Source organism: Piliocolobus tephrosceles, unplaced genomic scaffold, assembly GCF_002776525.5.
Source record: "Piliocolobus tephrosceles isolate RC106 unplaced genomic scaffold, ASM277652v3 unscaffolded_110, whole genome shotgun sequence".
NCBI classification, from domain to species: Eukaryota; Metazoa; Chordata; class Mammalia; order Primates; family Cercopithecidae; genus Piliocolobus; species Piliocolobus tephrosceles.
The window spans coordinates 1,244,026-1,256,682 of NW_022292088.1; the positions used below are offsets into that span (position 1 = coordinate 1,244,026).

The window sequence follows — 12,657 nt, forward strand, 5'->3', positions numbered from 1 at the left end:
TGTACAAAAAAGATGCTTTGCCTCATTTATAATTAGGAAAATGCATCTTTTCTTGTACTTCTTGGCCATTTCTGTCCCAGCCCCTCTCACTGTAAGCACTAAACTGCTGAGTCACTTTAATTTGTTCACCATGATGTCTACAGCTCTGTCCCCATCATGACCCCCAGGAGGAGCTGCTGTCTTGTGGAATATAATAGAAGATGCTCCTAAAAGTTACTTATAGAATTGTCATTTTCACTGAAACATATGCACCTTCCCTATCCCCGCTACCCTCATGGTGACATTATCATGATTCTCTGCTGAGTAGACAGAAGGCTGGCTCTCAACTGGGTACCTCATTTTGCCTTTCAGTTACTATCATCATTATTTATTGACTCATTGTATTAAGCATGTTATGTATAGAATCTCATTTAATCCTTACAACAACTCTATGAAAGTAGGAATTTTCATTTTCTAGTCACAGATGCAGAAACTGAGACCTTGGAATGGTCAATAATTTGCCCGAGGTCACATAGTCAATTGGTGGAGCTGGGATTTGAATGAAGTTTGCCTGACATCACAGCCTGTGCTCCTCATCACTGTGTTAGGCTCCTGCCCTTTGCTGCCTATGCTAATAGTGATTGCTACCTTACCTTGCACACCTACTAGAACTTGCTGAATGCCACTCAAATCAGCCCTATGATGGGAATATCCTTATCCTCATTACAGAAGAGAAAAGCAAAACTTAAAAAATGTGACTTACTTATGTGACTTACTAGTGGCTGAGTCAGTGTTCAGACCGGGTCTGTTTGGTTCTAACTCTAGCTGTCTTATCCACTCTGCACAATGTCCGCAGTTCTTCCTCTCTGTGGCTAGGACAGTGACCTCACTTCTCTGTCAACTGTCTGAAAAAAGGTAATACTCTTAAAGCAGATCACAAGCAGACCACTTGCTGAGCCATCTTCATTGGAAAGATAAATAATTTTCCTGGGAGAAGAAACAACTGGGTCCTAGGCCCAGCAGCAGAGAGCTTCTTGCTACAGCCTAGGTTTTTCTGTGGTTCAGCCCCCTCCCTCTCTTCTCACGCTGGCATGGAGTAACTTTTATTTCGTGCCAACCGAGGATTTCTTCTTTTTAGAACACTGATCAAGTGACTCCTGGCTGAGAAGATACACAGGGGTCAGTATTAATTTTAGAGGCAGTGGTGCACATGGAAGAGGTCATTAGAGCAAGAGACTGTCTGGTGTGGACAGAAAGCTTCCAACTTGAAGGTGCTGATGCGAGGCTGGGCGTGGTGGCTCACGCCTGTAATCCCAGCACCTTGGGAGGCTGAGGCGGGTGGATCATCTGAGGTCAGGAGTTCGAGACCAGCCTGGCCAACATGGTGAAACCCTGTCTCCACTAAAAATACAAAAATTAGCCAAGCATGATGCCGGGCACCTGTAGTCCCAGCTACTTGGGAAGCTGAGGCAGGAGAATCGCTTGAACCCAGGAGACGGAGGTTGTAGTGAGCCAAGATGGCACCACTGCACTCTAGCCTGGGCAACAAGAGTGAGACTCTGTCTCAAAAAAAAAAAAAAAAAGAAAAAAGAAAAAAAGAAACAAAGTGCTGATGCGATGGCCAAGTGCTGGGTCCTAGGAAGTTGCCATCTGTCCTCTCAAACTTATGCCCTTTTTTTCACTCCATTTCAGACCAAAGGAACCAGGTTTCTTGAAGAAATGATTTATTCTAGGTGTGAGGCAAGAAATGTACAAGATGGGTGTGGCACATTTTGTTATGGCCAGAGTAATGTGAAATGATACAGGCAACATACACGGGCTCCTACTGTCCAAAGATGGGACAATTTGAACATGAAAAAGAAGAATGACTGCAATGGATTAAAACATGCTACGATACTTCATACTGATCACATTCTTCTTTTTTTTTTCTTTTTTTTGAGACAGGGTCTCATTCTGTCACTCAGGCTGGAATGCAGTGGCACAATTTTGGCTCACTGCAGCCTCAAACTCCCTAGCTCAAGTGATCCTCCCACCTCAGTCTCCCAAGTAGCTAGTGACAGAGCAGGAGCATCGCCATCTTGGACAAGCACCACCATTTTAAAGTGCCCCTTGATCAAACACTGCCTAAATCCAACCCGAAAGGCATCGGCCTAATGGCTAATGTCAGCATAACCATAAACCACAAATGACATCTCCAACCAGAAACATTCCAATCCTAAGATAAACCCCCTCCCTGACCAGAGACATGCCAGTCCCAAGATAACCTCTCTTCCGACCAGAAACATTCCAAACCCACAATGAACTTCTCCTCCACACAGAAACATTTCAAGCCTGTGATAGACTCTCTCACCCTGAACCCTTAAATACACTTAGTCTGTAAGAGAGAGTACTCCTGACCAAAATCGGCCAGAAGCCCCTCTCAGGTTTATTCTCCAAAATAAACCCATCTTTGTTGAGCCATTTTTCATGTTTCTTTCCTCTTTCTTTTTAACTCTTACAGCTAGGACTATAGGCAGAAACCACCATACCTGGCTAATTTTTGTATTTTTAGTAGAGAGAGGGTTTCGCCATGTTGCCCAGGCTGGTCTTGAACTCCTGGGCTCAAGTGATCCACCCGCCTTGGCCTCCCAAAGTGCTGGAACTGCAGGCGTGAGCCACCATGCTTGGCCCACATTCTTTTTTTTTGAGACTGAGTCTCGCTCTGTCGCCCAGGCTGGAGTGCAGTGGCCGGATCTCGGCTCACTGCAAGCTCTGCCTCCCGGGTTTATGCCATTCTCCTGCCTCAGCCTCCCGAGTAGCTGGGACTACAGGCGCCCGCCACCTCGCCCGGCTAGTGATTTTTGCATTTTTTAGTAGAGACGGGGTTTCACCATGTTAGCCAGGATGGTCTCGATCTCCTGACCTCGTGATCCGCCCATCTCAGCCTCCCAAAATGCTGGGATTATAGGCTTGAGCCACCGCGCCCGGCCTTGGCCCACATTCTTAATAGAGTATTGTTTCAAGCTGTAATATTTAAGAATACAGAGAAAATGAAGTACAGTCAATACTCATTATTCTTGATAGTTATGTTTTGTAATACTGCTGAGATCACTGTATTAGTAAATACTGAACCATTGCTCCTAGGGGACATACAGAGTTAGGGTCCTGTGAGTCTCTGGTCACATTTTCATCAACCAATGAATACAGAGCCTGATTTTATGTATGTTTCTGCTTAAAGACACCTTATTTAATATTGATTCATTAAATTGTTTGATTGATGATTCAATAACATTGAACTCACAGCCAACTGACTATAACTTGTGTGTGAACAAAGCTTATCTGACACACGCATTACCTCCATGAGGCACACCACAGCCTCCTAGAATGCTAGACAGCATTTCAGCACTATGCTTGGAGGTCACCAACAAAAAGCACAGAAGTGAGAAAAACATGGCACTAAAGACATCATGAAAAGGACACTCTTTACAGTATGAAAGCTGAAACAAGAAGACAGAGTGTTGCCTTGTTTGACCTGAGCTGAGAACATGCGTGTGGGGTGACTCGGATTTTTCACAGCTCTGTATATGCTCACAAATGACTGCAAAAACACCTCAAGTACTAATTTTGGGGAGACAAACTTTAGCGAGTAGGTGAATTTGCAAATATGGCATCTGTGAATAACAAGGATTGGCTGTGTAAGGTTTATAGCACTGACATCCTCCATGTTGGAAAAGCCATGCCTCTGGTGTAAAGTTGGAACAATTTTGTGACTGACCTGAAGTAACTAAAAGAGAGATGACATGATTCAAGAACAGGATATGCCTGTAGTCCCAGCTACTCAGAGTCTGAGGCAGGAGGATCACTTAAACCCAGGAGTTCAAGTCCAGTGTGGACAACATAGTGAGACCCCTATCTCTAAAAAAAAAAAAAAAAAAAAAGAATAGGGAGGATTTCCCATACAGGGAAAATCAGCTGACTCTATTTCACTGTCTTTTGGGTCACAGCCAGAGAAAATATACTACATTTGCATCTGGAAATATTCTAGTTAGAAATAAGGATGAATGTTCAGACTGTGAAAGTTACAAGCTGTAGGTTACTGAAGGAGATGGAGCCATCCTTTTCCCTTTAAAACCTTTGTATCAGGAAAGAAAGCCATCCATCTGGAAAGGCTGAAAGTAGTTCCCATTTTTTGGTCCTATGATCTCTGGGGTATTTTAAAAATAGCAGTTTTTATACTATATTCCTGGTGTTCTGGAGCATATAATACACTTCTGAAAGTTCTGATGGTGATTGTTTAAATTGAAAGGTTGAATGAAAATGGAAAAGTACGTGTCAGCTCCTCTCGAGCAGAATGCTTCCTGAGGCACTAGGCTTCCTTGTGAATTAGTCTTGACACCACTCCATAGCCTCTGAGAGGGCAGAGCCTCTCATTCCCACCACAGTTCTGCCGGTTCCTAGCAGCTCCCTTTTGTGTGCTTCTCTCTCCACACACTCCTGTGCTTTCCACATTCTGACTTCTGAATGTTGGCTCACCCCTGCTTGTGTAAACTAAAATAGGAACCTCCACCCTCTACCAAGTCACTTGCCTCAGAAGTTTCACAAGCACTCGGAAAGAATTCTGTGAGGGAGGCCAGGCGAAGTGCCTCATGCCTATATTCCCGGCACTTTGGGAGGCTGAGGCAGGTGGATCACTTGGAGTCAGGAGTTCGAGACCAGCCTGATCAATATGTGAAACCCCGTCTCTACTAAAAATACGAAAATTAGCCAGGCGTGGTGGCACATGTCTGTAGTCCCAGTTACTAGGGAGGCTAAGGTGGGAGGACTGCTTGAACTCGGGAGGCAGAGGTTGCAGTGAGCCGAGCTGGAGCCACTGCACTCCAGCCTGGGCAACAGAGCAAGACTCTGTCTCCAAACAAAAAAAAAAAAAAAAAAAAGAATTCTGTGAGGGTCGGGTTGTGGAGAGGAAGAACACCGGGTGGGGGGTCGTCATGAGCCCCTCCTTCTCGTAAGTAAACGGGCAGGTGTTTTCCTTTGTTTTCTTCCTAGAAAACAATCATATTTAATTCTCCTTCCCCCACCCCAGAGATTATTGTAATTCTGTAATTACAATAATCTTTCTAAGGTTATTCTTAGAGGTTTTCCTTGAGAAGAGAGATGTTTCTGCCATGTTAAGGGTTCAGAAAGTGAGCACATTTGGCGAAATAAGTTTAAAGACTCGACAATAATTCCATAGTAGTAAGAAGATCTACCCTGAAGAATGTCACACTTTTTTTTTCTCCTGGTGTAACAGCCCTGGCACAAGGAAGAAGTTGGTTCTGCCTGGATGCCGAGGACACTGGGAAGCGGCAAGAGACCAGGTCATATAGAAAGCAGCAAAAACCAGCCAGTGTGGCTGGGTCTATGTTGATAGACAGCATGGAAGAAAGAAGGCGCCTGGGAAAAGGAATAGGCTGGGGATGGCAGGGCTGTGAGTTAGATGGGAAGGGACTCTTTGTCTTGTTTTTTCCATTCTGAATGCTTTTCTCCCTCACATTTTACATTTCACAATTTCCCTCACATTTCTGAATTTCTCTCACATCTCTGAAACTGTGATGCAACTTACATTAGAAAGCTTCCTTCTACTGCACTCAGCTGGGTGATGGTCATGACCTTCCATGGATACCCCCTGATAAGGTCAAGAAAGTACTAGTATTGAGAATCTTCTAGACATGGGAAAATAAGGTTCATGATGAATTACAGCTTGGGAAACTTACCTAAACTCTATCCTTAAAATGAGCCTAATACAAGAGATTTTTGTGTACCAGAATACAAGGAATAAAGTCATCTGTTCAAAGGATTAAGGGGCTGCTGCTGTCTGTCTGGGAAAGAGGCTTCCAAGGTCCAGGTGTTGGCAGAGGCAACTACTGGCCCCAGGAATGAGGAAGAGCAGGGCTAAGGGTGAGGTTGGACTACTGGGCAAAGCATGGCTGGATATGGGTATGATAGTAATACCTTGCAAGAAGAAAGGCAAACAGTAGAGAAATATGGGTGAAGTGGAGACCCAGCTCTGAGCTGGTAATGGGTGGGGCCCTGTAATGATAGAGAGGTGTGGACAGGAGTTGAGGGAAAGAGGTGGGTTAGGCAACCCATAGCTGGAGCTCCAGCCACCACCAGCAAATGAGAAGGCACTGGATCTTGAGTTAAGTGGGAAGGTGACAAGCTCCCCCAACTCCCAACAGCTAATAGAAGAGTTAAGCAGAAGATTGTGATGAGAAACTGCAGGGCCCAGCTATCAGCCCCAGGAGCTTGGAGGACAGTGGAAGAAGCGAGAACAGGATTTCCTAGGGAAAGAGCTGGAGGTTAAGCTGGAGGTGGCTGTATATCAATGATGCAGTTTTGACTCCAATTCAGGGCTGTGAACTGGAGACCCAACCAGAAATAACCTCTCCTAGCAGAGCCAAGAAACACTGAGACCATGAGACCATGATTCAGGTCTGTTTAACCTGAAGTCTGGGTTAATCCAGCTCCTAAATAGGGTGGGCCCTTCCTTCTCCAAGCTCTAGGTTAGGGTGGGTCTGGAATAACATGGAATTTACAGAAAGGTGACTCCACCTAGCACCAGAGACAGAGGGAAGCCCAGGAACCTCACTGTTGTCAGGGTCCACTGCTGGAGGCCCTGGCCAGCTGAGCTGATGGTGCAGGGCAGGGCGCTGTGGAGCAATTCTGCGATCCCACGTTACCAAGGGTGAGGAGGGGACCAGATCCTGCATCATAAAGGTCCTGCAACTGGCCCTTCACTTCTCATTCCTCCAAAAGAAGCAGGGATCTAGGTTGCCCCTGATTTGGGGATTGCAGGAGATCAGAGAGAAGTAGCTAAAGAACTCCACCTGGCATGACTGAGGTACAAGCATGGGAAAAAGGAAGCCCTTGCTCACCATGTTGGTCTCGGTGGGGCTTCAAAGCTAATCACTGAGCAAGTGGCCAAGTTCCCAGCCAAGAGTGACCCTCTTTTGTCGTCGCCTTCCTGGCTCTATGATACACTCAGATTTTCACAACCAAACGTACATTTGATATTTGATGTAGACAACTGGAATTGCCCTAAAAGACAAGCAGTCCCCTGCCCATGAGGGGAGCATTCACACACACATCCTCCTGCTGAGATGGATGGATGCCTTTAGACCAGGCATGAAGTGCTCAAATACATTGCTGTGGTTAATAACAGGCACAAATTAAGCTGGAAAAATGTTTATGATGTTGCCACTTTTAAGAGACTGCACAGCTGCTTGTAGGCAGTAATAAGAGTAGTCTATGTTTACTGAGCACTCGCCCATGTGCTGGTCGTAAGCCTTTAGCCTGCATTAACTCATTTAATCCTCAGTTACGAGATGGGCTCTTCTATTACGGTTGCTCTCCATTTTTCACATGGAGAACCTGTGGCAAAATGACAGTATGTGACCTAAAATTACCTAAGCATTAAGTAGCAGGCCAAGACTTGAACATAGGTTATCTGACCTCAGAGCCTGGGCTCTTAGCCACTGTGCCATTCCATCTCCAACTTACAGAGGCTGCTGCTTTCAGGGGCTACCCTGGGGTGTCACTCAATACCTGCTGTGTCTTGAGGAGGCCCAATAAATGACACCTTATTTCCATGCCTGAGTTTTGAGCCAATAAAGGAATGCTACAAAAGTACAGGGCAGGTGGGAATCCAAAATCCTACATTTATTGTTTAATAAAAATGGATATTGACAGCTAAATCTCAGAATTAGATAGATTGGGGGCTCTAGAGCCAGATTGTGTGGGTTTAAATCCCAGCCTCAACCTTCACTAACTGGGAGATCTGGAGAATCCCTCTGAGACTCAGTTCCCTCCTTTGTAAAGTGGGACAATAATGGTACTTCCTTACAGGATTGTTGTGAAGATTAAATGAATTAACACATGGAAAGCACTTAGTTACTGGCATGTGGTGAGTTCTCACTCAAGATTAGCGATTATCTTTACTATTAACTATATATTACCAGGTGGCCCAGGGACTCCTGCATGACTCCCCATGGGGTCTTGCCTCCAGAAAACTTGCTGCAAGGAGGGCAGAAAGCAGAAGTCACGCTTCTTGCAGGCAGCTTGCTTCCCAGAGAAAGATGGAAGCCAAGAACTGGGCTTTACAGGTCAAGTTCTCTTTACAAACCCACCATGAGAAGAAGAGAGGCCAGGAGTGTGGTGCAATTGAACCTTCCACCCCACGGAATGAAACATGACCTGCCCTCCCATCCCCAACCTATCCCTAGTGTATTGGGCACCAGCATCCCAGAAGCCCTGTTCTAGAGGCCATGCTATTCTGCCCTGGGATCTGTCATCAAGAAAACTTGCCTTAACAGTTGGGAAGTGTTGAATAATTTGTTTGCTTTCTGATCCTAGAAATAGATCATATAAGGAAAGGCTAGAGGAATCAGATTGTTTGGCCGGGAAACTCAAGGCATGATGCTCCCGAGGAAGAAAGGCTGTGAGGTAGCTGTCAGGCCTCTGAGCCCAAGATAAGCCATCATATACCCTGTGACCTGCACATATACATCCAGATGGCCTGAAGCAACTTAAGATCCATAAAAGAAGTGCAAATAGCCTTAACTGATGACATTCCACCATTGTGATTTGTTCCTGCCCTACCCCTAACTGATAGGATATATTCTCCCCGGACCCTTAAGAAGGTACTTTGTAATATTCTCCCCGGACCCTTAAGAAGGTACTTTGTAATATTCTCCCCCACCCTTAAGAAGGTACTTTGTAATATTCTCCCCACCCTTTAAAATGTACTTTGTACATCTATCCCAAACCTATAAGAACTAATGATAATCTCGCCACCCTTTGCTGACTCCTTTCTTGGACTCAGCCCGCCTGCACCCGGGTGAAACAAACAGCCTTGTTGCTCACACAAAGTCTGTTTGGTGGTCTCTTCACACAGATGCGTGTGACAGTAGCACTGGTAAGTGAGAGAAGAGATTACAGCTGTGCTGGGAACAGTTGGCCAGAGCCTGTTTTCTTTTAAGAGGGAAAGGCTGAAAGTGTAGCATGCTATTTTAACTAGAATTATAGTTGGCCAGGAATAATTCTCCCTTTATCATTATCATCATAATTATCACTGTAATTATAATAAATAATACTTGATGGCTGAAAAAAAATTCAGATTGGTTTCCAAAGGTTCTGTGCCTTAGATAGAAAAAGCAGGAAGGCCTTTACTCACCTGCGTGGTGCTTTTCCTAATAGGATACAGTCTTTCCAGACTGCTCAGGGCTGGCAAAGGTCACTACATCTGAAGAAGGTAATGGAGAACTGATGTCTCCAAGAAGTGCTTTACAATCAGAAAGTTCTGGAGTCATTTCAGTTTTTCAGTTTCAAGTCAACTTGGGTGGCTGTAGATAAGTCAGTTGCCCTTTCTGGGCCTTAATCACTTCACCTGTAAAGCAAGGACACTGGACCACCTCTCCAAGAATCATTCTAACTCTGACCATCTCTAATTTTATATTTCTTATTTATACTAGTGAACCCAATGGGCAGTGTTCCTGTGATCTCAACCCCAGGGGAACATGTGGGCATTTTACCGAAGAATGGCCTTTGCTATCTGGTCCTTTAGTGACTCAAACAGTCGAAGATCCAGGATCCTTGTTTTTGGTGATAGTGGTGGTGGGGGCACAATTTAGAACAGACAGGTTTTCTGCACCCCTCATTTCAAATATGGACACTGCCCAATCTAGTACCTACAGCATAACAGGCCCTTAAAGCATTTTTATTAATTTGTAAGTCTAGCTTGTGACTCAAGTTCACCAATGATTTCACTGAAAACAGTATTTGTAGGTGTTAATTTTACCCATTCTGAGAAAGGGCTTTTATTTTTTTAAACCTTTTTTATAGAGATAGGGTCTCACTATGTTGCCCAGGCTGGTCTCCAACTCCTGAGCTCAAGTGATGCTCCCACCTCTGCCTCCCAAAGTGCTGGGATTACAGGCATACGCCACCATGTCTGGCCCAAGAAAGGGTTTTTAAGAACTCCCTGCCTGGGAACGCAGGACTATCCTGTCTCATCCGTCAAGGCCCTCCGGCATGGGTTTTCATTCACCAGCATCAGCTGAGTACCCACTATGAGACTGGCCTGAACTTGGTGAGGGGGCCTCATGGATGAACAGGAAGGGTCTCTGCTCTCAGTGAGAGGAAAACAGTCATGAGAAAGATTGAAGGAGGTGACACCTGAGCAGAGTTTCAGACAGGAACAAAAAGTGCATGCCAGGCAGACAGACAGCATGAGCAAAGGCCTCCAGTGTGAGAAGACATGGAACCACAGAGCAGCTACATGTCCAAGCACTGCTGGTGTGTCAGGATCTGGGAAAAGAGGATGGAGATGGGCCTGGATAGGTAGGAATGGACCAGCTGAGAAGGGCCTATGGCTTGGCTAAGGAGTTTGGATTTGTCCTGAAGGCAGCCGAGAGAGGGATGTCACTGAAGATATTTCAGCAGGGGGTTATGACATGTCCAACTACTTTGATAGCAGAGCAGTGTTATCTTCTAAACTGAAGGCCTTCAGGACAGTTACGGGCCTTACCATAGAACCGAGAAGAGCCCCTATGGAATACACAGGTTGTGGAGTATTCCACCTCAGGTTTGTTGTTGTTGTTGTTGTTTGAGACTGGGTCTCAGTCCTGTCACCCAGCCTGGAGTGCAGTGGTGTGATCTCAGCTCACTGCTGCCTCGACTTCGCGGGTTCAAGTGATCTTCCCACTTCAGCCTCCAAGCAGGCAGGACCACAGGCATGTGCCACCATGCCTGGATAATTTTTTGAATTTTTAGTACAAAAGAGATAGGTTTTTGCCCCGTTGCCCAGGCTGGTCTCAAACTCTTGGGCTCAAGCAATCCTCCAGCCTGGGCCTCCCAAAATGCTGGGATTACAGGCATCAGCCACCACGCCTGGCCCATCTTAGGTTAAAGAAAAACATGACTAAGAATAGTATCAGGTCTCAGCTTGCCATCGTTTCCTCAGGAAGGGTTTCTCTCCCTGGACCAGGTTAGCTCTCCTTGCCACATGACCCGTGGCACCCAGAACATTGTCTCCTGACAACGTCACTCTTGTTCAACGCCCATCTTCCCTTCAGGACCCTAGGTTCCAAGACAGCTTGGATTTTGTTTTTTCTTACTGCTGTCCCCCCAGTTGCTTGCCCAGTGCTGGCACTAGTAGATGCTCAATAAATATTTCTTGAATTAAGAACAAGAGTCACACTGGAGGGATGATCAGAGAGGTGAGCCAGGGGAATGTGACTTCCCTCCTGGTGATCACTATAAATGAAACCCAGAGGCTGGGAGAGTTTCCTAAAAGAGAAAGTTTTAATCCGGGCTCTGTCATGTGCCCACTGGATATATTTCGCTCTGGTGTGCCTTGACTCCTCGCTTATGAGGTGCGGTAGGTGGACAAAAGCGATTGCTAGGTCTCTCCCTCTAACCCCAACATTTTATGCATGAAAAAATATTCCTTGCCTATGACTCTCTTCTTTCTAGGGTTGCTATGTTTTGGAAAGATATGGCCACTGGTAAATTAAAGAAGAATAATATCATGATTTTAGCCAGAGAAACCAAAGTAATCTTACAAAGATGAAAGGTATTTAAAATGAAAGGGTAGATCTGGGCTGTCTGGAATTTGTTCTGAGAAAGGAATATTTTTACAGGATGAATTAAACTGAGTTCCAACCACTTTTATAAAAAGCAAGATTTTTTTTTTTTTCAGAGAGAAAGAGTCAGAGCATGAGAATCAGCCCTACCTCCCCCGCTCTCCCTCTGGATTTTGCTGAGATTTGGTGAAATATCTGAGACCTGTTCCTCTCCTCCCTGCTTCACACTTAAGGACACAGCCCAGCAGAATTGCTGCCAGGATCCTTCCCCCATTGCCCATGTGCACAGCTGAGCTGCCGGAGGTGCTGAGTGGGAGGACTCCTCCGTGGGGGGAAAACCCAGCCAGTAAGCAGGAAGTTACTCACCGGAGGTCTCTTCCAGATGAACTGGATGGGGAACTTCTGGCTATAAAAGAGAGAGGTCTCATCCGGTGGGAACTCAGGGTCCACATAAAGAACTTTCTGTTCTAGACATTTCTTGTGAAGCTGCTCAAATGTCTTCTCTTTCACTCCGATAATAGGAAAATTGCGGCTGATGATGGCTGAATAGATGCCACTTGGGTTTCCACCCCCCGCCTCGGTGGTCTTGCTCTGGGCCGGGTGAGGAACTGGCCCTGGGGACCTTGGCTCAGCCGCTGTCCTTGGAGCCACAGATGCACTAATGACGGTCGGCATGGCAAGTGGCTTTGGAAGAAAAAGCTTTTTAAAGAAAACAAGATACAGCTACCTTCAAGGAAAGGAAGCAACTGCAAAGGGGAAGTTGGAGTAATTCTGTCATCTGAGAGTAAAGTGTCCACATCCAGTTCGAAGTTGAAAGCCCATCAGAAGGTTGTACAGGTTATGTCCATCTTAAAAACCGAGCTGTGATTCTGAAGCCATAAGTTCTCCTGAGAAATGAGTGCTAAAGGATTTCTGAAGCAATGTTGACCTGGGGTCTCCTACCAGCAGCATGCATGCCAGAGGGAGAGAGAAAGAGAGTGAGGGTTGTGTTTCAGTGGCCTGAAGATGCTTGAGCCAGGAAAACTAAAAATAGATGTGAAGAAACACTGTGAGTATGAGAGCTAGAGAGACTGCATGC

The 12,657-nt window shown here is 45.6% G+C and overlaps 1 protein-coding gene across 1 annotated transcript in view; it reads right to left on the reverse strand.

Moving 5' to 3' along the window:
- LOC113219500 (calpain-3-like) overlaps nucleotides 1-12,274 on the reverse strand; it is a 51,288-nt gene extending 39,014 nt beyond the window's left edge. Inside the window, exon 1 of the mRNA XM_026447914.1 lies at nucleotides 11,946-12,274. Within this exon, the coding sequence (XP_026303699.1) occupies nucleotides 11,946-12,254 (309 nt within the window). The 5' untranslated portion in view covers nucleotides 12,255-12,274. The remainder of the gene's footprint in view (nucleotides 1-11,945) is intronic.
- Between the last annotated feature and the right edge of the window lie 383 nt (nucleotides 12,275-12,657).